General features: G+C 42.7%; 1 protein-coding gene across 2 annotated transcripts; it reads right to left on the bottom strand.

The window, feature by feature from the left end:
- Nucleotides 1-335: 335 nt before the first annotated feature.
- On the bottom strand, nt 336-26,071 carry gad1b (glutamate decarboxylase 1b). Of its 2 annotated transcripts, XM_084188408.1 has the most exons (17): nt 25,951-26,071; nt 23,437-23,578; nt 21,448-21,501; nt 19,055-19,207; nt 18,592-18,834; nt 17,240-17,330; nt 9,109-9,221; nt 7,954-8,069; nt 7,762-7,841; nt 7,573-7,627; nt 3,451-3,567; nt 3,294-3,358; nt 3,128-3,206; nt 2,749-2,898; nt 2,470-2,577; nt 2,177-2,269; nt 336-2,085 (listed from the first exon to the last, which is right to left on the bottom strand). In XM_084188408.1, exons 2-17 carry the CDS (start codon nt 23,507-23,509, stop codon nt 1,912-1,914), a joined length of 1,764 nt encoding a protein of 587 aa, XP_084044534.1. In that variant the 5' UTR covers nt 23,510-23,578; nt 25,951-26,071; the 3' UTR covers nt 336-1,911. The 2 variants fall into 2 exon arrangements, with proteins under 2 accessions (XP_084044534.1, XP_084044535.1); XM_084188409.1 differs by lacking the exon at nt 21,448-21,501 and having other exon boundaries at nt 25,951-26,070.

Here is a 26,071-nt window from a genome sequence, read left to right as displayed (position 1 = left end):
AACAGGACAATGACCCAACACACCTCAGGCTGTGTAAGGGCTATTTGACCAAGAAGGAGAGTGATGGAGTGCTGCATCAGATGACCTGGCCTCCACAATCACCCGACCTCAACCCAATTGAGATGGTTTGGGATGAGTCGGACAGCAGAGTGAAGGAAAAGCAGCCAACAAGTGCTCAGCATATGTGGGAACTCCTTCAAGACTGTTGGAAAAGCATTCCAGGTGAAGCTGGTTGAGAGAATGCCAAGCGTGTGCAAAGCTGTCATCAAGGCAAAGGGTGGCTATTTGAAGAATCTCAAATATAAAATATATTTTGATTTGTTTAACACTTTTTTGATTACTAAATGATTCCATATGTCTTACTTCATATTTTTAATGTCGTCACTATTATTCTACAATGTGGAAAATAGTAAAAATAAAGAAAAACCCTTGAATGAGTAGGTGTGTCCAAACTTTGGACTGGTACTGTGTAAATATATATATCATTATGTTAGTATTGAAACATTTTCAAAAATGGTCACATACTGTTTGGTCCATGCTATCCGGAATTCCTTGGGACGTCCCTACCCCATTGACGTAGAAATGTAAAATGGTTAAGGTAAGGTTTAGGGTTGGGTAAGGGTTATGGTTAAGGTTAGGGTTAGGGTAGGGATGTCCCAATGATCCCGGATAGCACTGACCCATACTGTATGCTTGTTCCACACACGCAAGGAGACCGTTTTTTACGCGCTGCAAGTAGACGTTGCCTTTAGACAAAGATCTAGGATCAGCTTACCCTCCACAAACCCTAATATTAACCATATGGGAGAAAAACATGATAGTGACCCTAGATCAGTATATAGGGGCAACGTCATCCGACAGTCAACACTAAGGTCATAGTTCAAAGGTCAATACACTGTTAGTTTACAGCACGGGGTACACACACTGTTACACACACCTCCACAAAACACACACTTGAGTTCAAGGTTTAACGCTTAGAGTTGGTACATCTGGCTCTAGAATGATCCTATATATACACTGAGCTCAAGTGAATCACGTATATCATAATATCACAATACACTGAGTGTACAAAACATTAAGAACATTTCTTTCCATGATATAGACTGATCAGGTGAATCCAGGTGAAAGCCAAGATCACTTATTGATGTCTCTTGTTAAATCCACTTCAATCAGTGTAGATGGTTAAAGAAGGATTTTTAAGCCTTGAGACAATTGAGACATGGATTGTGTATGTGTGCCATTCAGACGGTGAATGGGCAAGACAAAAGATTTAAGTGCCTTTGGACGGGGTATGGTAGTAGGTGCCAGGCGCACCAGTTTGTGTCAAGAACTGCAACGCTGCTGCTTTTAATGCTCAACTGTTTCCCGTGTGTATCAAGAATGGTCCACCACCCAAAGGACATCCAGCCAACTTGACACAACTGTGGGAAGCATTGGAGTCAACATGGGCCAGCAACTCAATAATTGAAAGCTGTTCTTAATGTTTTGTCCACTCAGTGTATACTGTATACTATTTGTGCTCTCAAACATTTATTTGTATTTACACACACACACACTCACACGCACACACACACACACACTGATGTAGAGGGTTTCCCTGTGTTCCATTACCATGGTTCCTCTTATGAATCTACTGTACAACACAGATAGACAGATGACTACTGGACGACTGTTAAACGGACTGGAACACAAACACACAACACAGGACTCTACACACGTTAGTAAAACCTTAGTATCAGAGTGTGTACCCAACACGCCATGAAGGCTACGGTTTACACATTCTACCTACGGAGTGAATTGTTTAGGACAAATCAAGAACAGCTAAAATTTGATCTCAGAGCCGATTCTTATGGTCACAGCTAAAACATTGAAAACTTCAGTTTCGGCCTCCGCTCACTGAGGTGGCGCTGTCTACAGGTCATGCCCCAGCCTCTCGATCTCGTCAATGAGGAAGTCGATGTCTGACTGGAGGGCTGCGGGGTTGGAGACGACCATGCGGAAGAAGTTGACCTTCTGGCCCTGAGGCTGGTAGCCCACCATGGTCGTCCCTGACTCCATCATCATCGCCTTGATCTTGGGCGCCACCTGAAGGATGGGAGGGGAATATAACATATTTAGAACTCTAAGATAACGTTTCTAGAACACTTGAAAAGTTAGAATATTGTACAACACTTACCATGTGAAGTTTCTCTCGATACTCCTCGCTGTTGTGTTCCAAACCTCTCAGACTGGGTGGGATGTACCAGAAACACACGTTGGTGTGCTGGGGCTACGGAGAGAAGACACACATTTGGAATATTTGGACCTATGGAACTACAGAAGGAAGGAAGGAAGGAAGGAAGGAAGGAAGGAAGGAAGGAAGGAAGGAAGGAAGGAAGGAAGGAAGGAAGGAAGGAAGGAAGGAAGGAAGGAAGGAAGGGGATGACTGAGGGAGGAGAGGATAGAGGAAGTAGTAGGACAGTAGCTTACCACTCCCTGGAACACCATCTCGTATCCCTCTCTGTTTCTGATCTTGTCGTAGAGGTACTGAGACAGGTCCAGACACTTGTCAATGTGCTGCTCAAATCCTATAGTGCCCTGTGGAAGGAGAATATTACAATTATTTATTTAGGGATGAAAAATTACAGAGGTGCTGACTGGGGACGGCAGGGCATCCCCATAAGTGTGGAAACCCCATTTGTGGTTTAGGCCTATACCGTATGTAATTGGAAGGCTGGATATGAGCAAATACTGGCTACACTAGCTCACCTTGGCCTTCCACATGAGCCAGAACTTGAAGATGTCGACGTGTCGGCCACACTGGATGGCCTTGTCTCCCGTGTCATAGCTGACATCATACTGTTTATCAGGCTGGAACAGGTAGCCAGCACACATGGAGTTACAGCCTGCCAGAATACCCTACACAGAGAGAGAGAGCATGGTTAAAGGGTGTGTGTGTGTGTGTCACAGGAGGATGATAATCATGTCTAGAACAGAGCTAATGGAATGGCATCAAACACCTGCAAACATTTTGTCTGATGTATTTATTACCATTTCACTTATTCCGCTCCAGCCATTAACGCGAGCCCATCCACCCCAATTAAGGTGCCACCAACTTCATGTGGTGTGTGTGTGTGTGGTTCCTCACCTTTTCTCGGACCAGGATAGCGGAGCACTGTAGAGGCACTCCCATCATCTTGTGAGGATTCCACGTGACAGAGTTAGCCCTGAGAGAGGAAATGCAGCTGTTAGTGTGTGTTGGTTTTGTTAAATAAGGAGTGTGTGTCTGTGTGTCTGTGTGTGCGTGTCAGTACCTCTCAACACCACTGAACTTATGGCGATGCTTCCTGGACATCAGGAGACCACCTCCCCATGCACCCTGGAGAAAGAACACACACAGCATTAGATCAATAGGACAAAACAATATTGTCCCCAAACACACAAACGGACACACGCACACACAGTACTCACGTCTACGTGCAGCCACATGTTGTATTTCTCGCAGATGTCAGCGATCTCGTTGATGGGGTCAAATGCTCCGTAGACTGTAGAACCAGCTGTAGCGTTCACAAACAGAGGATGGTAACCCTGGAGGAACACAATATCACAGAAGTCACAATGGGATGTAACCCCTTCATGTGAGAAACAGAGAGAGAAAGAGAGCGAGAGCGGAAGAGAGAGAGAGAGAGAGGCCTTCACTATGGTGAATCACTAAAACAGTACTGAAATACACTACGGAAAAGGAAGGAACAGCACGTCAGAAACCAGCTCAATGTAATTGAAGAATCCATAGACTCTAACCACTTCTGGGGAAATTGGAAAACACTAAACAAACAACACAAAGAGTTATCTATCCAAAACGGAGATGTATGGGTAAACCACTTCTCCAATCTTTTTGGCCCTATAACAAAGAACAAACAGCAAAAACATATACATGATCAAATACAAATCTTAGAATCAACTATTAAAGACTACCAGAACCCACTGGATTCTCCAATTACATTGAATGAACTAAAGGACAAAATACACACCCTCCAACCCAAAAAGGCCTGTGGTGTTGATGGTATCCTCAATGAAATGATAAAATATACAGACCACAAATTTCAATTAGCTATACTTAAACTCTTTAACATCATCCTTAGCTCTGGCATCTTCCCCAATATTTGGAACCAAGGACTGATCACCTCAATCCACAAAAGTGGAGACAAATATGACCCCAATAACTACCGTGGGATATGTGTCAACAGCAACCTTGGGAAAATCCTCTGCATTATCATTAACAGCAGACTCGTACATTTCCTCAGTGAAAACAATGTACTGAGCAAATGTCAAATTGGATTTTTACCAAATTACCATACAACAGACCACATATTCATCCTGCACACCCTAATTGACAAACAAACAAACCAAAACAAAGGCAAAGTCTTCTCATGCTTTGTTGATGTCAAAAAAGCACCTAGATCTCCTGCACAGATTCTGTCAGACCTGGGCCCTGACAGTAATTCTCAGTAAGACAAAAATAATGGTGTTCCAAAAAAGCTCCAGTTGCCAGGACCACAAATACAAATTCCATCTAGACACCGTTGCCCTAGAGCACACAAAAAACTATACATACCTCGGCCTAAACATCAGCGCCACAGGTAACTTCCACAAAGCTGTGAACGATCTGAGAGACAAGGCAAGAAGGGCCTGCTATGCCATCAAAAGGAACATAAAATTCAACATACAGTGGCTTGCGAAAGTATTCACCCCCCTTGGCATTTTTCCTATTTTGTTGCCTTACAACCTGGAATTAAAATAGATTTTTGGGGGGGTTGTATCATTTGATTTACACAACATGCCTACCACTTTGAAGATGCGAAATATTTCTTATTGTGAAACAAACAAGAAATAAGACAAAATAACCGAATACTTGAGCGTGCATAACTATTCACCCCCCCAAAGTCAATACTTTGTAGAGCCACCTTTTGCAGCAATTACATCTTCAAGTCTCTTGGGGTATGTCTCTATAAACTTGGCACATCTAGCCACTGGGATTTTTGCCCATTCTTCAAGGCAAAACAGCTCCAGCTCCTTCAAGTTGGATGGGTTCCGCTGGTGTACAGCAATCTTTAAGTCATACCACAGATTCTTAATTGGATTGAGGTCTGGGTTTTGACAACACCATTCCAAGACATTTAAATGTTTCCCCTTAAACCACTCGAGTGTTGCTTTAGCAGTATGCTTAGGGTCATTGCCCTGCTGGAAGGTGAACCTCCGTCCCAGTCTCAAATCTCTGGAAGACTGAAAGGTTTCCCTCAAGAATTTCCCTGTATTTGGTGTGATCCATCATTCCTTCAATTCTGACCAGTTTCCCAGTCCCTGCCGATGAAAAACATCCCCACAGCATGATGCTGCCACCACCATACTTCACTGTGGGGATGGTGTTCTCTGGGTGATGAGAGGTGTTGGGTTTGCGCCAGACATAGCATTTTCCTTGATGGCCAAAAAGCTCAATTTTAGTCTCATCTGACCAGATTACCTTCTTCCATATGTTTGGGGAGTCTCCCATATAGCTTTTGGTGAACACCAAACGTGTTTGCTTATTTTTTTCTTTAAGCAATGGCTTTTTTCTGGCCACTCTTCCGTAAAGCCCAGCTCTGTGAAGTGTATGGCTTAAAGTTGTCCTATGGACAGATACTCCAATCTCCACTGTGGAGCTTTGCAGCTCCTTCAGGGTTATCTTTGGTCTCTTTGTTGCCTCTCTGATTAATGCCCTCCTTGCCTGGTCCGTGAGTTTTGGTGGGTGGCCCTCTCTTAGCAGGTTTGTTGTGGTGCCATTTTCATACATTTTTTTAATAATGGATATATTGGTGCTCCCTGGGATGTTCAAAGTTTCTGATATTTTTTTATAACCCAAGCCTGATCTGTACTTCTCCACAACTTTGTCCCTGACCTGTTTGGAGAGCTCCCTGGTCTTCATGGTGCCGCTTGCTTGGTGGTGCCCCTTGCTTAGTGGTGTTGCAGACTCTGGTGCCTTTCAGAACAGGTGTGTATATACTGAGATCATGTGACAGATCATGTGACACTTAGATTGCACACAGGTGGACTTTATTTAACTAATTATGTGACTTCTGAAGGTAATTGGTTGCACCAGATCTTATTTAGGGTCTTCATTGGAAAGGGGGTGAATACATATGCACACACCACTTTTGCGTTATTAATTTTGTAGAATTTTTTGAAATACGTTTTTTTTTTTCATTTCACTACACCAATTTGGACTATTTTGTGTGTGTCCATTACATGAAATCCAAATAAAAATCCATTTAAATTACAGGTCGTAATGCAACAAAATAGGAAAAATGTCAAGGGGGATGAATACTTTTGCAAGGCACTGTACCAATTAGGATCTGGCTAAAAATACTTCAATATGTTATAGAACCCATTGACCTTTATGGTTGCGAGATCTGGGGTCCGCTCAACAACCAAGAATTCACAAAATGGGACAAACACCAAATTGAGACTCTGCATGCAGAATTCTGCAAACATATCCTCCATGTACAACATAAAACACCAAATAATGCATGCAGAGCAGAATTAGGCCGATACACGCTAAATCCAGAAAAGAGCCGCTAAATTATACATCACCTAAAAGGAAGCGATTCCCAAACCTTCCATAACAAAGCCATCACCTACAGAGAGATGAACCTGGAGAAGAGTCCCCTAAGCAAGCTGGTCCTGGGGGCTCTGTTCACAAACACAAACAGACCCCACAGAGCCCCAGGACAGCAATGCAATTAGACCCAACCAAATCATGAGAAAACAAAAATATAATTACTTGACACATTGGAAAGAATTAACAAAACAAACAGAGCAAACTAGAATGCTATTTCGCCCTAAACAGAGAGTACACAGTGGTAGAATACCTGACCACTGTGACTGACCCAAACTTAAGGAAAGCTTTGACTATGTACAGACTCAGTGAGCATAGCCTTGCTATTGAGAAAGGCCGCCGTAGGCAGACCTGGCTCTCAAAAGAAGACAGGCTATGTCCACAAAATGAGGTGGAAACTGAGCTGCACTTCCTAACTTCCTGCCAAATGTATGACCATATTAGAGACACATACTTCCCTCAGATTACACAGACAAACAAAGAATTAGAAAATAAATCCAAATTGGATAAACTCCCATATCTCTTGGGTGAAATATGACAGTGTGCAATCACAGCAGCAAGATTTGTGACCTGTTGCCACAAGAAAAGGTAAACCAGTGAAGAACACACAGCATTGTAAATACTACCTGTATTTATGTTTATTTATTTTCCTTTTTGTACTTTAACTATTTGCACATCATTATAACACTGTATATAGACATAATATGACATTTGAAATGTCTTTATTCTTTTGGAACTTTTGTGAGTGTAATGTTTACTGTTCATTTTTTATTGTTTATTTCACTTTTGTTTATTATCTATTTCACTTGCTTTTGCAATGTAAACATATGTTTCCCATGCCAATAAAGCCTTTTGAATTGAATTGAATTGAATTGAGAGAAGCAGAGACAGAGAGAGAGAGGCATAGAGCGAGAGAGAGAGGGAAGGAGAGAGAGACTCACCTTCTGCTTGACATCGAGGATCTTAGCTTCTAGATCAGCAGGAATAACTCTCCCCCTGAGAGAGAGAGCAGGAACAGAGAATCAGCTGATCTATCTTAATGTATATCTACAGTGGGTCAGGTGCAACCCGATCTACTGCATGGGGGTAAATGAATGCGGGAAGTGTGTGTGTGTGTAGTTCTAGTGTACCTCTCATCTGTGCTCAGCAGGACCACATTCTCAGAACCAAAGCCCAGAGCTGCCCCGGCCTTCTTGATAGAGTAGTGGCTCTGTAGGAATACAGGAAAATACCGGAATATAAACAACTTAAAACCTTCATTTCTTCAGTGTGTGAGGCTGTGTGTCTGTGTGTGCGTGTGTGTGTCTGTGTGCATGACATACATGTTCTGATGTGAAGAGCACCAGGCGGGGAGCGGCAGACATGCCCTTGGTCTTGACCTCAGGGAAGTACTTGTAGCGAGCAATCATCACACTGTACATGTTAGAGATGGCACCCCCTGTGGACGGAGAGGGAATAACTGGTCAGCCCATGACTGGGACAGCAGCTAGGCCAACACGGAGAGACAGAACCAAGGGTTGGAACCGGTTCAGGGAACATAACTGACATTTTAACAGGAACAGAATCAAAATCGGGAATGAAAGTGATCTATACTGTTCCGGAACAGTACAGTTATTTTAGAAGCATGGGAACCGGTTAATAACGTTATTTTACCATCCAGGATCTTTTTTCCAGTCGCACAAAAAACGCAACAAAGCACATATGCAAAGCCCTCACTCTTATTCCAGTGTCTGCCTGCCTGCCAGCTGAAAATCTTTACCAATGTGAGTGCGTGTAGGCTACCTGCCCCTCCGACATTACAAGTGTGATTTAGAAATTAGGGAAAGAGATTTTGAATTAGTGAAGAATGTATACATTTTTTCAACGCTAGTTAAGGATACTATAGTTATCATGTTTCACATTGGATTTATTAACTACAAAAAGGTAAGACGTGTTTTTATTAACGTTCTGGTGCTGCTCTGCACACACAAGCTTGTTAGCTAGCTAGCTAGTTTTGGTCGAATGTTAAACCAACTCCTTGGAGTTCAAAGACATTCAAAGTTCCTTCATAGAAGCTGGGCCTCCGTAGGTATAATTCTGTGGTCCTAATTCAAATAATGCATGTCATAACAAAAATATGTCCGGAGTGTCAAAGAAAGCCTCCTTCACCCGCAAAATCTCAGTCGCATCTCGTACCCTATACTTGTCTGTTGAATGCATGTAAACAACTATAGCTTTTGCCGCTCCATAGCGAGCTGCTCTATTGGTGAAGTAATTTAATGTCAAGCTAAATGTAAAAATAAAATGTTGATTCTGAGGTTTAAAAAAGAACAGAAACTAATGATATAAACAGCTACTTTTTTGGGGTCGAACCGGTTCAGAACTTCAGAACAGTGGAACGGAATGAAAAAAAAAAAATGGTTCTGTTCAGAACAAAACGATTGGAAAATAATTTGGATTCCAACCCCTGGACAGAACCACCTCATTTTTCTACATACCTGGTGAGAATATGCCGTCCCCCTCTCCCGAGGGCCAGCCAATCATCTCTCTCATCTTCTTCAGCGTCAGCTGCTCCATCAGGACAAACACTGGAGCGATCTCATAGGTGAACCTGCCAATCAATATTTGAATCCATAAATCAATCAATCCATACATACAGGTTCCTTGGGAAAGTATTCAGACCACTTGACTTTTTGAACATTTTGTTAGGTTACAGCCTTCTTCTAAAATTAATTAAATTGTTTTTTTCCCCACATCAATCTACCCACAATACCCCATAATGACAAAGCAAAAACAGGTTTTTAGAAATATCACATTTACATAAGTATTCAGACCCTTTACTCAGTACTTTGTTGAAGAACCTTTGGCAGCGATTACAGCCTTGAGTCTTCTTGGGTATGACGCTACAAGCTTGGCACACGTCTATTTGGGGAGTTTCTCCCATTCTTTTCTGCAGATCCTCTCAAGCTCTCTCAGGTTGGTTGCTGCACAGCTATTTTCAGGTCTCTCCAGAGATGTTCGATCGGGTTCAAGTCCGGGCTCTGGCTGGGCCACTCAAGAATATTCAGAGACTTGTCCCGAAGCCACTCCTGCGTTGTCTTGGCTGTGTGCTTAGGGTCGTTGTCCTGTTGGAAGGTGAACCTTCGCCCCAGTCTGAGGTCCTGAGCGCTCTGGAACAGGTTTTCATCAAGGATCTCTCTGTACTTTGCTCCGTACATCTTTGCCTCGATCCTGACTAGTATCCCAGTCCCTGCCGCTGAAAAACACCCCCACAGCATGATGCTGCCACCACCATGCTTCACCGTAGGGATGGTGCCATGTTCCTCCAGATGTGACGCTTGGCATTCAGGCCAAAGAGTTAAATCTTGGTTTCTTCAGACCAGAGAATCTTGTTTCTCATGGTCTGAGAGTCCTTCAGGTGCCTTTTGGCAAACTCCAAGCGGGCCGCCATGTGCCTTTTACTGAGGAGTGACTTCCGTCTGGCCACTCTCCCATAAAGGCCTGATTTTTTGGAGTGCTGCAGAGATGGTTGTCCTTCTGGAAGGTTCTCCCATCTCCACAGAGGAACTCTAGAGCTCTGTCAGAGTGACCATCAGGTCCTTGGTCACCTCCCTGACCAAGGCCCATCTCTCCCGATTGTTCAGTTTGGCCGGGCGGCCAGCTCTAGGAAGAGTCTTGGTGGTTCCAAACTTCTTCCATTTAAGAATTATGGAGGCCACTGTGTTCTTGGGGACCTTCAATGCTGCAGAAATTGTTGGGTACCCTTCCCCAGATCTGTGCCTCGACACAATCCTGTCTCTGAGCTTTACGGACAATTCGTTCGACCTCATGGTTTTGGTTTTGCTCTGATATGCACTGTCAACCGTGGGACCTTATATAGACAGGTGTGTGCCTTTCCAAATCATGTCCCATCAATTGAATTTACCACAGGTGGACTCCAATCAAGTTGTAGAAACATCTCAAGAATTATCAATGGAAACAGGATGCACCTGAGCTCAATTTCAAGTCTCATAGCAAAGGGTCTGAATATTTATGTAAATAAGGTATTTCTGTTTTTTATTTTTAATAAATTAGCTACAATTTCTAAAATATAATTATTGGGTATTGTGTGTAGATCGATGAGGATGTTTTTTTTTTTTTTTTGCCATTTTAGAATAACAAAATGTGGAAAAAGGTCAAGGGGTCTGAACACTTTTCGAAGGCACTGTACCGATTCACTCAAAACATTGTGTGTTGTAAACACAAACATTTATTGACAATTACAACATTTCACTTAAAATGTTTCAGTCACATAGACCTTTGATCCTTCTCCTACACACATGCCATCTAGCTAACTTTACTTCAGGTGAGCAAAAGCAAAAGATATTCAAGGATGTTATTTTTGCATGGCTAAACTAAGCTGAGAACACAGAGCTCCATTAAATTAGCCCCACACACACGTAATTCTTCTGACAGAGTTGAACTAATTAAAATCTGTCTGATATGAGATAGAGAGTAGACATTCATATTCAAATCCCTTTAAAGTTTCAGTCAACGTTTAATTAAAGCACACAAAACTCTGATAGCTATCTGTCAATTCTGTGAATCTCAATGGAGGCTTTTGATGCGACCAGCTGAAGGGTGTGTGTGTGCGCGTGTGTGTGTGCGTGCATGTGTGTGAGGGGAGGGAAGTGGGGTGGGGGTTTGTGTTGGGGAGAGATAAGAAGGCCCAAATCTATTTCCTGCTTCAGAGAGTGGAGAGAGAGAAAGAGAAAGAGAGATTGAAGGAGAGAGAGGGACACCGATGCGGAACCAATGGAATGGAGAGAAAAGGATGACAAGAAGCAGACGAAGAGGGAGATGGAGAGAGGAGATGAAGAGGACAATAGAGAAGCTTTTGTTTAGATTTCTATTGAATGTTGTGGTTCCATCATTTCATCATTTCTGAAAGATAGGGCAAAGTGACTCCAGGTTGGGTGTTACATATGTACAGTATGTTTGTGGGTTGTGTGAATTTTGGGGCCCTTAGGCTTTGTCCCTCTGATGCATGACACCCCCCCTCTAGTGTCAAACAAAGACAGTTACACAACAGACACACATCCCCCAATCTACCCTTCACATCCCCCCCCCACCCCCCCACCCTCGTCCTCTCAACTGGGGATAGGGAAAGCAGCACTGGTGGACAGATACAGACAGAAGAGGGGAGGAGGAGAGAGGGGAAGGGGAATGAGACGTGAATGAGAGAGGAGTGGAAGAAAATGTGGCAAAGAGGATGGTAGGAGAACGAGAGAAGGAAGAGAAATGGGAGAGAGAGAGAGAGAGAGAGAGAGAGAGAGAGAGAGAGAGAGAGAGAGAGAGAGAGAGAGAGAGAGAGAGAGAGAGAGAGAGAGAGAGAGAGAGAGAGAGAGAGCCCTCAGCAGCAGCACTATCATTCATGTGCAGCCACGCTGGGGAGGGTTTGATTAGAACATTAAGTGCCAGTCAATACGCCAGCACAGATTATGACTGATGGGCCCTAATTACACACACACACACACACACACACACCTACACACTGTCACTGACATGGACTGATTTAAAAGCATGTATTTTGTGCTGTAGCAGTACTATATTATACATACTAAAGTATGAAGAAAATAAATGTTATAGTCATGTTATAAAATGTTACTGTAGAAAAACATCCTATTTGCCTAATATACAAGCAGAGCATCAGCTTATATAAAGAAGACAGCGTGTTTTTACAGATCTACTGATTCTGGCTGAGACCAAAGGGACAATCCTTTTTACAGATCTACTGATTCTGGCTGAGACCAAGGGACAATCCTTTTTACAGATCTACTGATTCTGGCTGAGACCAAGGGGACAATTCTTTTTACAGATCTACTGATTCTGGCTGAGACCAAGGGACAATCCTTTTTACAGATCTACTGATTCTGGCTGAGACCAAGGGGACAATTCTTTTTACAGATCTATTGATTCTGGCTGAGACCAAGGGACAATCCTTTTTACAGATCTACTGATTCTGGCTGAGACCAAGGGGACAATTCTTTTTACAGATCTACTGATTCTGGTTGAGACCAAGGGGACAATCCTTTTACAAATCACTATCCTTTATTTTCCTCTCTGCCAATAATACCTATAATGACGATCATTATCACAATCACAGCCAATCATTGGTCTTTTCAGGGTGAAAATTACCCTTCAGTCACCTACCTGTCCCATGGGACAGCCCCTAAATGCCCTCATTATAATCATCAAGGGCTCTCTCCCCAACCCAGACCCCCTAAGTGACTCTGAGAACCATTGTGTCAGTCGTGTGCATGTGTGTGTGTGAGTGTGTGTGTGTGTGTGCGCTTGTGCGAGTGTAAGAGAGAGACAGTCTGTATCCACAGGGACAATAGAGCCAGATAGAGTCCTCCACAGGGAGCCGGGGCAGGCAGTCGCTGAGTGTGACAGGGTTTTCAGTGCTGCCGGGCGGCCATTGTGTGTCAGTGTGGGGCCCAGCTGGGCTATCTGCTAAGACCAGCTCACAATGAGCCTGCAGTCAATGGGGCGTTTACACTATCTGTTGAATCTGGGCCAGGCTGAACTGGTGTGCTTGTGTGTGTATGAATATGACTCGGTGTGTGTGTGCGCATATGAGTGTGTGTGCATATGAGTGTGTGTGCGTATGAGTGTGTGTGCGTCACACTTTAGTGTCCCTGTTCTCTCTCTCTCTCTCTCAGGGCATGGTTCCAACAGAGAGATGAGATCGAGTTTTCCAAGCAGGGTGATTGGCTAAGCTAATGTTCAAGAAAGAAGTGAAGTGTCTCTCCTTTTTAATCTTGTTCTGTCACTATCAAACACTTCTTGTTTTATTACCATTTATTAACATGTCTGGTCTCTCATAACCATGTGTTGTGATATTATATTGTCTGTGATCTCTTTTGTAGTCATGTAACTTGTGTGTCTGGTCTCTCTTGTATTGTGTTGTTGTTATTCATTTGGTCTCTCATAGATAGTCCTGTATTGCGTTGTTGTTATTCATTTGGTCTCTCATAGATAGTCATGTCTTGTGTTGTTGTTATTCATTTGGTCTCTCATAGATAGTCCTGTCTTGTGTTGTTGTTATTCATTTGGTCTCTCATAGATAGTCCTGTCTTGTGTTGTTGTTATTCATTTGGTCTCTCATAGATAGTCCTGTCTTGTGTTGTTGTTATTCATTTGGTCTCTCATAGATAGTCCTGTCTTGTGTTGTTGTTATTCATTTGGTCTCTCATAGATAGTCCTGTATTGTGTTGTTGTTATTCATTTGGTCTCTCATAGATAGTCTTGTATTGTGTTGTTTTATTCTTTTGGTCTCTCATAGATAGTCCTGTATTGTGTTGTTGTTATTCATTTGGTCTCTCATAGATAGTCCTGTATTGTGTTGTTGTTATTCATTTGGTCTCTCATAGATAGTCCTGTATTGTGTTGTTGTTATTCATTTGGTCTCTCATAGATAGTCCTGTCTTGTGTTGTTGTTATTCATTTGGTCTCTCATAGTCCTGTCTTGTGTTGTTGTTATTCATTTGGTCTCTCATAGTCCTGTCTTGTGTTGTTGTTATTCATTTGGTCTCTCATAGATAGTCCTGTCTTGTGTTATTAACACGTTTCTCCTCTCTTCCTGTGTTGTTGTTATGGTCTCTCTTGTAGTCCAGGGGGGTATTCCAAATTCAGGATTTCCTGAACATATCCAGCTTGTCTTAACCAGATGAGGGAGTCCAGGATTTATTGGTTCCAGAACGGCTGCTTCTCCTTCAAGTTATTAGGCTAAGCGAAGCGCAGATTGGTTGATCTGACAACTGGCGCATGCACGCAACATTCAAAAAGCTCCTCATGTCGATGACAGAAAAAACAATATATATGGAGCCAAAAGACAAGTCCCCAAAATTTCACAAGTCTAGAACAAGAGACAATTGTAACAACATACAACAAATATGTTCCATTTACCAAAAAAAGTAATACATCCGCTGCCGCAAAAGCCAGAAAGGGAGCCTGGCAGAAAATTGCAGACAGAATAAATGCGCAAGTGAAGTGGCACGATTCTAATATCTAATAGGCCTAGCTTACACACATGGGTGATTAGTAATAATGCTTTCACTTTATAGAGCACTTATTAAGGGTCAAGGCCTAATATGTTGTAGTAGCCTATGTCACAATTGCAATGGTAGGCCCATTCCACAGCCATAGCCTATGTAGGATGAATAATAATTTATTGAATTCATAGAGTGCTTGTCATGACAACACGGGCAACAATATATTCTATGTTTAGTTGTAACCCCATGGGAGTCACAGATCATCTGACAAAATAAGTAAGGATGATCATTGAATTTAATGACTGTTTCTGAAAATTATTTGGTTTAGTGAAAGTGTAAGCTACAGTTTCAATAGCTACCTGTTTGTTTATGCTGTGAAAATATTTTCTCCTTCATTTGGTCCAGAGGGTCTTTGAATGGGGAATATGTGTCCCATCTATAGCACCAATAACGTTTTGAAAATCTGTGGGATGAATTAGGCTATTTATCATTTTTATCATGTTGCCTAGGCTGATTAATTTGAGATTAGCAAAGCATTGCTGGCAGTCAACTGACCATAGCCTACTGTACCTGTAATTCTGTAAAAGTCCTCCTTGATTATATGGACAGCTTGATGGCCAGGGAATGCAACAAAGGTGTTCGATGGGATTGAGGTCAGGGCTCTGTGCAGGCCAGTCAAGTTCTTCCACACCGATCTCGACAAACCATTTCTGTATGGACCTCGCTTTGTGCACAGGGGCATTGTCATGCTGAAACAGGAAAGGGCCTTTCCCAAACTATTGCCACAAAGTTGGAAGCACCGAATCATCTAGAATGTCATTGTATGCCGTAGCGTTAAGATTTCCCTTCACTGGAACAAGGGGCCTAGCCCGAACCATGAAAAACAGTCCCAGACCATTATTCCTCCTCTACCAAACTTTACAGTTGGCACTATGCATTGGGGCAGGCAGCGTTGTCCTGGCATCCGCCAAATCCAGATTTGTCCATTGGACTGCCAGATGGTGAAGCGTGATTCATCACTCCAGAGAACGCGATTCCACTGCTCCAGAGTCCAATGGCGGTGAGCTTTACACCACTCCAGCCGAAGCTTGGCATTGTGCATGGTGATCTTAGGCTTGTGTGCGGCTGCTTGGCCATGGAAACCCATTTCATGAACCTCCCGACGAACAGTTATTGTGCTGACGTTGCTTCCAGAGGCAGTTTGGAACTCGGTAGTGAGTGTTGCAACCGAGGACAGATGATTTTTACGAACTACGTGCTTCAGCACTCGGCGGTCCCGTTCTGTGAGCTTGTGTGGCCTACCACTTCGCGGCTGAGCCGTTGTTGCTCATAGATGTTTCCACTTCACATTAACAGCACTTACAGCTCACCAGGGCAGCTCTAGCAGGGCAGAAATTTGACGAACTGACTTGTTGGAAAGGTGGCATCCTATGACGGTGCCACGTTGAAAGTCACTTCGCTCTTCAGTAAGGACATTCTACTGCCAATGTTTGTCTATGGAGATTGCATGGCTGTGTGCTCGATTTTATACACATGTCAGCAACGGGTGTGGCTGAAATAGCCGAATCCACATACTTTTGTATACATAGTGTATGAGTGATTGTGCATAAAAACGATAATGTGTCCTGTATGATGTGTCCTATATGATGTGTCCTGTATCCGGTGTTGTTGAGCTCTGCAGGGCTTCATAACCTCTTTCAGAGTGGACCACCATGTCATATAACACTGGGCTCTGATCAATATGCAATCTAACCAGCCCATGGGGCATGTGTGTGTGTCTGTGAGTGTCTGTGTGTGCGTGAGTGAGTGTGTGTGTAGGTGTGTGCGTGTTATCCGAGATGTATAGTATTCAGGGCTGCTGTTCTGTACATGGTTGGTACAGTGCCAACAGCAGTCAGGTGAAAAATGTACATTTTATATAACAAGCCTATATGACAGCCATTTTAAACCTCTCTGACCTAGCCAATCAAAGGCCTTGGCCTTCGTTTAACTTCAAGGTACTGTAACTGAGCAGATATGAGGGGAGCCACACTTCCTGAGAACTAATGATTTGATTCTATTTTTGCTACATGGTGAAAATCCTTCAAATGTCAATCACAACCCGCTGGGGCTTTCTAGCAATCTATAATCGTCACATTCCCTTTACGAGTTACATTGTATCGTTATACGAACAACACTCCTGGTCTCCTGAGTGGCGCAGTGGTCTAAGGCACTGCATCGCAGTGCTAACTGTGCCACTAGAGATCCTGGTTCGAATCCAGGCTCTGTCGCAGCCAGCCGCGACCGGGAGACTCATGGGCGGCGCACAATTGGCCCAGCGTCGTCCAGGGTAGGGGAGGGAATGGCCGGCAGGGATGTAGCTCAGTTGATAGAGCATGGCGTTTGCAACGCCAGGGTTGTGGGTTCGTTTCCCACGGGGGGCCAGTATAAAAAAAAAATATATATATATATATGTATTCACTAACTGTAAGTCGCTCTGGATAAGAGCGTCTGCTAAATGACTAAAATGTAAATGTAATGTAAAACGTTGGCTAGTCAGCACAGTGATTTCGATACACCTTTACATACACAAAAACAGCAGTGTATGACTCACATGTTGGTGTTGGCTGTAGAGGTGAGCCACTCCCCAGCGAGGCCAATGATGTCTAGCCCAGTGGAGAGCTGGTTGAAGAACCGGGGATGACCTGAAATACAGAGATAAGACATTCTATCTGAATGGGACTTCATGGATTAAATAAAGGTTAATAAAAAATACAATAAAACATAGTGGAATATTTGCCTGTAAGGTTTCTATAACCTTATAAAATCACAGCTCTACCACAAGGGTTGAAACAGTGTGTGTTCTTTCCTGTTATGAAAACAAACCATTTGATGTGAACTCAGACAGGTTATTTTCTGAAACTCCCAAATTCACTCTTTGCTGTATTCCTATTGGGACCTGAGATGCAGTGGAACATTTGCCTTGGCGGTGCAGAGAAACTACATGGGGACACAGCACCCACTGATAACCAGGTGGATTTTCTCCCGCGTGGTAGGCTATATTTCAGCACGATGGACAGCGCCCGTGATAGCGTCATTGGAATGAAGGCATGAGACTGAACTGCGGTATGCTAATTGTTTCAGACAAACTCATAAATCGTGCGACAATGTTTTTTAAACTATCGTCACTTTGTGTGGGTAAATGTTCAATGAATTAAGCTAAAGGTCTTTAGGAAGTAAACCCAAGGGATAGTTTGACTGTAGTCGTTCCTAACGGCTTGTAAAATCCCACGCAGGCTTGCGTCCCCGCGGGCGGTACTTGGTTTAATAAGACCGGGGAAGGAGAATTACCAGGGGTACAATGACCCGTCATTGTGATTGGATGTTGCTGATCAAGGGAACAGCTTATGCTTAAATGGTTTTGTGTAGAATTCGATTTTGCTCAAGTGTTGTGAACACGAGCAGATCACTGTGATAAAAATAAAACAAATTGCATCCCAATAATGTATGAAGAAATGTTCAACGGTGCGTTAAACATGTTTAGGAAGCCTAAACAATATGGAAATAGGTCTACCAGTTGGTCAAGTTCCATATAGACTAACCTAACCATTTTAGCCTACAGCAATATTGGTTGTTTTGGATTGGAATGTTTCCTAAAAAAAAAGCAGAATGAACCGTCTTAATGATCTCTATAGGCTAATGCTTTTTCCAATGGCAATAAGCTTTTAAACTGCCTGGCTTGGTAAGAGAACTGCTTTTATTTATTTCACACTAATTTAAACTGCTCAACGGAAGAACTAAGGAAGAAATTGCACAATTGGAAATATGAGAAATACAAAGATTGGAAACGTCATTAATGCACACAAAAACTGTCCTGAAATAATAAAGAAGGCAACGTCTGGTTTAATGCTGTAGCCTGTTTCACTTAATGTTGTTGTTGCCAGTTAAGTGGTCTATTGTATGTACCTGTTCGCACGCCGTACTTGAGCGTGTCCCTGCAGTCCACGAGGATCTGCTCGAGGGACTCTGGCTGGTCAGAGAGCTCGAGGTTGAATCCCTCCATGCCCTCGAGCAGCTGGTGAGGGTGGTGGAAGTCCAGAACCTTGGTGGAACGGTCGAATGTCTTCCTGACGTAGTTGGTGAGGATGTCCACAAGTTCCAACAAGAACTGCATAGTCGCCTCTTCTCCATTTTTGGCGGGAAGTAAGTCTAGAAGAATTATGGAAAAAGCATTTACAAAACGAACAAAAATCGAATGTAGGGGCTGGATGCCCTTTTACAGAATGGGGCCTATAAATATGGTATATCAAACTATAAACATTGTAAGGCTACGGTTCACTACATGTTAGAAAATATAAGAATTACAAAACAAAAGTGTAGGACTAGGCTATATTAAAAGTCTGGCAAGAATTAACTCGTTATCTATCACCTCTCGCGAACATGTTGGAGAAATCGGTCTCAGTGCGCTGGAAGCGGGCATCCCGATCGCTGTTGTCACAGGAGAACAGGTTATTCTTGCGTTCTGAGAGTGAGCCTGCGATCCGGCCTTCCTCCCCAAGACTGTTGTTCTTCTGCAGGAACCCTAGGGTGTTACAAGGAGGGGCACGAGAGGGGGAACATGCGCGGTTATCACTGCCCAACATCTCTAGATAATAACCCGATAATAACTTTTATTCCGAGACCTGAGTTTATCTAGGTCTGTTACAAATGTTAATAACCCAGTCAAGCGAGAGCGAGAAATACCCAATTTAGTCCAGCGGTGAATGTTCTCCTGTCCCCCCGGACTTTTCACGCCTGAGCGTGCAGGGGCTGTGTGGAGGGCCCGGAGGAGTGTCCATGTCATTACCGGCTCATAGAGCAGACATTATGGAGTGGGGTTAATGAAGGATGCGAGATATTATACGGCCTCTGGATAGGCTAGTCTATTTTTAATTAAAGTCCGTGTCTATTAATAGCCCATTGATCTTTGAAAAAACCCATAGAGAAAAACCTATAGCCTAACAGGCTACCACCAGAGAAGGTCATTTTAGGCCTAATAATTTTGGATGGATTTAAACACTTATTTTCACATCATACAGTTTTCATTAAATTATTCTATGAAAATCTGATGTAAAAAATGTTTTTGCAATATCGAATGAGACAGAGAGCAGGCTCTCTCAAACCCCTTTTCTGTTTCAGAGCTCCTTTCATTTAAATTTATTCCGCTAATCTCGGTTGGCACACAGGGCACTGATTATCTCACCAGAGCAGCGGCCTCGAAAAAACTGCCGGTTGATATGGTTCTCGTTAATCTTCCCTATCATCCACAGGACGCGTTTCTTTACTAATTGATAGGAGCTGACGACTATTATGGGCTGTAAATACACACTGACATATGACAACATCTAACACTCGGCATCATTTTATGATGACTATTGTCACTGTTCTGTTTTTTTCCTCCTCACAAAAATGATTTCAAACCCTAGCTATATTCCTCATCAGCCCGAGGGGATATTTATAGAAACTAAATTATTTCTTTATCATGCATAAAATTACCCTATAAGCACTTAGCCCTCTGCCTACATATTCATATGATACGGTAGGCTATGTAAATTATTGGGCCTGATGCACAACGCACAGAAATTTGAAAATTACTCATAGGGCCAAAGAAATGTCCTCTATTAAAATAATCAATCAGTTGATCGAATAAACATGTTTCTTCGTGCATTGTGGTGAATTATTTCGTTATTAAGGTTATGTTCAGGGTTATGAGGGAGGTTACTTTGTGTTTTTATTCTCTGGCAGGGGATGTCCTCCGCATTACGGGGCAGGTGCCCTACTTCTGTGGGCCCTCAGTACGAATTATAGGCCTGCATCGTAACTCTCGAGTTCAAATCCATTTATTCTTAGTCTAATTACATTCCCTTCTTTGTGTTTGGATTGAAGCCATGGTAACAATGCCTCATTTTGCAATTAAATGACATTGACATTCTTGACATTATCAAAACCTGCCACAAAAAAATATGTTGGTCTGACGTCAGTGAAGGTTGGAAGGATTTTTTAAAGAAAGGATATTTTTCTCAATGTGTGTATGCTGACGTCAAACCAATCCTAGACGTAATCGAAAAACGATTAAATATAGGGCCCAGGAAAAACAGGACGTCTAAGAATCCTGTTGGAAAAATACTGGATTCAACCATTTCACCTTGGCTTGATTGGATAACAGAGGCCTTATGGAACCTCCCAGATTTACCAAACCTAAAACAGGCACTGCCACGTCATCTCATCGACATCATCACATTTCATTTTATAAGGCTTGCAGGTCGTATAAAAAAATGAAGTTTTGCATGAAAGGACCCAAATCCACAGTCACCTCCAAACGGAAAGGAGAGGAAATGAATGCTTTAAAAAAAACTCTGATAAGGCCTTTATAAAATAAAATAGAAAGGCATTAGAAGGTACAATATTTAGGCCTCGCCTATATGCACGAAACATATTACCAGCTAATTCAGCATTAAAAACAACTAGCCTATATTGGACACCTTCATCTCGCGCTAAATATTCGTTGTTTAGGCATGTATCTATATTTCTGAGGCGGATTGTTACTTGCTGTAGTGTGGGCCTACATCATATCCTTTGCTAACTGTAGAGATATGGATAGGAAGAGACATGGGGTGCCTCGCCGAGGTCCGGGCGGGAACCCCGGCGCGCAGCGCCTGGCCTAAAGCTAATTGCTAACTGACCTTTAGGAGATGAGAATGTGGAGTGACAGTCCCGGACGGCCCTGCTCTAACATCAGTGTTCCATATAGCCTCCATTATGGTTCATGGGTCTAAAACTTACCACAGATCTTCAACCCCAGTTTCCGCGTGCAGCCTTGCATCCACGCGTCATAGTCTAAAACAGAATGTTTGGGGAGAACGTCTGAAAATCAAATTCTGGAATATATGAATAGTGTGATTTGGGTGACAGCGGATGAGTTTTTATAAAGCGTATGGAATGCATGGCACAATGGAGTGAAGAAGCATGAAGCAGACACATGCATCAGAAGCAGCAGTAGATCACTGTCTGGGGGAACTTCACCCTATCTCGCGGTTATTATTCCTAAACATTCGAATGGTCCGAATCCACACAGTCCAATCGTAATGGGCCATCAGAGGCTCACGGGGTTAATAAATACTGGCACGCACCTGGCGAAGGGGCGGGTTGAAATAAACATCCGTGAAATGACCTCCGGAAGGAGAGCAGAAATTAATTAGGTGAAACACAGTATTTGACTTGCGCGAGCGGGCGATGTCTGGCTGGCCGTTTGGACACACACACACACACACCGGGCAGTATAGAATTGCATGAACATACAGATGGAGAATGCCATCATAGCAACAACAAAAAAACACACAAGCATACAGAGCAAAGCGATGGAACGGTAACAAGGCATATCTATATGCATATGAGCTTTATGGTGGTGTTATTTGTCTAGGATGCAAGACCCAGATATAACGGCTCGATGTGTCACTCGGATGCAAGACCCAGATATAACGGCTCGATGTGTCACTCAGAGCGCATGAAGGCGAGCGCTACCCAAGCCACACTCGCACACAGCGACACCACGAGCCGCCTCAGGTCAGCGCGAGTGAGACAGAGCGTGGCAGCGAGATAATGGCAACATCCAACAGCAGCAGCAGAGAAACAGGCAGAGCACCAAAACAACATCACAGGCTTTTTCAAACCATTATGCATTCTGTCAAACCTGAAAAAATGTCAGACTTACTATTCTACAATTTATCCACAATTTATCCACATTCTTCCTCTGTCAAATAGCCCATGAAGCCATCTTTCCATATTTGGCCAATGGTTTTAATGGCAGACATGTTGGCTGGTTAACTAGCCCTTTAGGCCTATACATTTTCCAAACGAAATATGACTAGGCCTATAGAGAGGAGGGTTGTGTGGCTTTTTGTTAACGAAAATGTAACTTTCAGTGGTAGGCTAGACAAAAATGCTAATTTCAGAAATCAGTTTCTAAATGCCCCCTTCTCTCAGTGTTCGGTGGCAAAATTATCCAAGCGGGTCACTACAAAACGAGTGCAAGTCATCATCACGAACACCAGAGTGGCTGCAATTACCAGCCATTCCCTGCGTAATTGCGCTGTTAACAGCTCTCTCATTCAGGACTGACTACATGATGGTAGGATTTTGAGGGGATAAATTATCTAAATAAAATTAAAAATGTAAGAATACGAATTTAAATGGCCTCCTGTGTAGCTCAGTTGGTAGAGCATGGCGCTTGCAACGCCAGGGTTGTGGGTTCGTTTCCCACGGGGGGTCAGTATGAAAATGTATGCACTCACTAACTGTAAGTCGCTCTGGATAAGAGCGTCTGCTAAATTACAATATATATTTTTTAATGCTTGTATACACAATATATCGTTAGCCAATAAATAATAGCATAAACATACATTTAGGCTATTGGTTATAGCCTTAACAACCTTTATATATTTAAAACATTATTTGATAGGCCTGGTAAAAAAAAAAAAGAATTAGCCAAAGGAAATTCGATAGGCTTATTCCAAATAATTGTACATTTTCTATTCCAAAACGATTTCCTTTCCGGATCCCCTGCGCTGAGGACATTATGACTACACTCTATGAGGCGATTACAGTAGGTCTGTTTCTCATTGCGCGCCGCTGATCCGTTCGACAGCGGCAGGCAGCTGTGATAGCTCTGTTTTTAACCGGAATGATTAACGACAGCGCCCACACGGTAAATAGCCCGGGTGAGACTCGTTTTTATCAGGCAGATGGGGAGAGAAAGAGGAAGGAGAGACTTACTTGTGGATGGTCGTAAATTGGCGGAGTTGGGGTCCTGGTCCCCGCCAGTGGCTGTCGGTTCAGACGTGGCCATTAGTCCTCCGTTATTCCCGTGCGCTCCGGGACTCTTATCAGATTCAGAACGGAAATAACCAACCGGTGGCTGAAAACAAACGGCCAAGGGTTAAGATTGATGTCTCTGAGTATTAAACAAATAATTAACTGCATTTATGTCTGAAAGTTATGCATTATTTATTTTGAATTGCCTAAAATAGGCAACCTAAACTGAATTTGATCAGTGAAATTGAGCTTTAGTAGCAGTGCAGTGAAGGAAGAGGATGGATGATGCATCATTTGCTGTTATTATCTGCCTCTACGATCGGAATAATTTATTCTCCAACGTCAATAGGCTCGCGAGCTGCATGCACGTGCAGAGGGGAGATAAATGAGTGGGACCCGGTTTGATAAGATTTGTCTCGCGCCACACACACACCGGGCGCGCGGGATCCTCTGTCAAGGGCGTTAATGCCTTTGGACGATAACATAACGTGCATTCAATTCTACTGGACCCAAATAAAGGCTGCAAATCTGACAGAAATGTATAGCCACTATATTCTACCTTATATAAACGAACGAAAAAAAAATATTTTCAGCAGTAAATTGGACATAAACCCTAGTCCCCAGTGACGTTTTTATGGGTCATTAGAGCGAAATCATCCTCATCTCTGAGACATCAGTCTTGGGCGCTCAAGCTAAGCGAAGAGCACCAGACCGTTCAGTCTACTTTTAGACCAGAGAGCACGAAAACAAAGGTCTTCGTGTCTTCAATATAAAGCAAATAAATACGTGTAATCCACAAACAAATCATCCTTATCAGACCTATTCATAATTAGGAATATACAAAACGAAATAGTCTTTCATAATTATGCGCAATGGAATTATTTGACACATTTTTTCAAACAAATCTGGGTTGTAAGAAAAAATATATATATATATATTGGACAGACACTTGATTATTGATGTCCTACTGAAATCCGTTGGAAGATTTATTGACATATAGCATATCGATTTTTCAATTATGATGATCTTTGAATAACCACAGCGAAGCCCAGCATCAGTCAATGTCATTGTTGATATAAATAGTTAGGCTAATGAATGAATCCTGCCACGCATATAGGCTAATAAATAACAATAGACTACCATTGCTATTAACATGTTAATTATTTCATAATAACACACTTTTGAACGAGAGAGATTTGGAAATCCGAACATTTAAGCGACAGGTCGTTTGCTAAAATATGTATTCCTTCCTAACCAATCCCATCCTATTTTCGACCCCAATAAGAATGTGCATCTCATCAATATTGCAGTTGTTGGGCGTTGTGCAGCATTATATTTAAAAAAGAAATGCAAACAACTCACTATAATGGAAAAATCAATCAATAGGCCTATTACAAAATAGGCTGTTAGGAAACGTGCGAGCGCTCGCGCTAGGAGACTATAGGCTACCTTACCGTCTGCGGGTGCACAGGTTGTCGCGTCGAGAGAAACTATCACCAAACAACCGAATTACAGTTCTCTATCCACCCAACGTGCTGAGACGCAAGACAGTCCAAAGCCAACAACATCGGAATAAAGATAGCGAGACAAATTACATCCAGCAGGGTGCCAGTGACCTTTTTTCACTCAAGAATGTTTCATTTTTTATTTATTTTTATTAGCGCCTGAATCGCCTATCCCCTTATATACGCACGCACGCGTGAGTCATAGCATTACCTCCCTATGGCGCAAAATTAAGCTTCTCCTGCTCGTGACAGAAAAAAAGCATCGGAAAAACTCCCCACTTCACGACAACTCCCCACTTTTCTGTGACACAGAGACTTTTTTTCAGCTGGTGTGATTGTCATGAGGAATGCCCATCTCCTTCAAGATAAAATCCCGAAGTGTCACTCTTCGGAAGTTTGATAAACATCACGTCCTCAATAGGCTACTTACTAACCTAGAGCTAGAAGGTGATGTTAGGGAACGACCAAAAACAATAGAGATGGTTTTCTTTTCGTCACTTGCACCTTTCAAAGGAGTAATGTGAAAAAAATAGTTGGACAATAGTAGCCTACCAGATATAGTCTTGGGATGGACTCATTTTTGCTCATATCGATTCTTGTGCAACTAGGCATATCCCTGAAATGTTATTACCGAGAAATGGACAAGTGATAGCCTATTCATTTTCTTCTTGTGTTATTGTCCACATTTAGGCTACAGTGTGTATAATCTTCAATTATGTGGCTTGTGAAGCTAGATTGGGAATGATATGTTGGCTTTAGACCACCAGGTGGCGGTATCGACTACGTTGATAGATCTATGTGGTCAGGAGCGTTGATGGAGTTTATTTCCAAAATTGTGAAAATCATGTAATATCTCTTACCTATGCTGTGCTGAAACCACGTTTGGAAATAAATATCCTATACCTCCTAGCCTCGGCCTATAGGCTGAATAGTAGAAAACAAACTAAAAAATAGTAGACATGGTACATACCTGAGGGAGCTTAGGGAGTTAAAATCCACAGTCTACTCCACTGCTTAATGCCTCTGCTTTCACCCTCTCAGTCCTCTTTCACTCCTCCTGTTCTTTTCTGGTCTTCTCTCCCGCTTTACTT

The sequence above is a fragment of the Coregonus lavaretus genome (assembly GCF_964263955.1).
Source record: "Coregonus lavaretus genome assembly, chromosome: 23".
NCBI lineage: Eukaryota > Metazoa > Chordata > Actinopteri > Salmoniformes > Salmonidae > Coregonus > Coregonus lavaretus.
The sequence above is the reverse complement of the archived record's forward strand: the minus strand, read 5'-3'. Positions and strand labels throughout refer to the sequence as shown.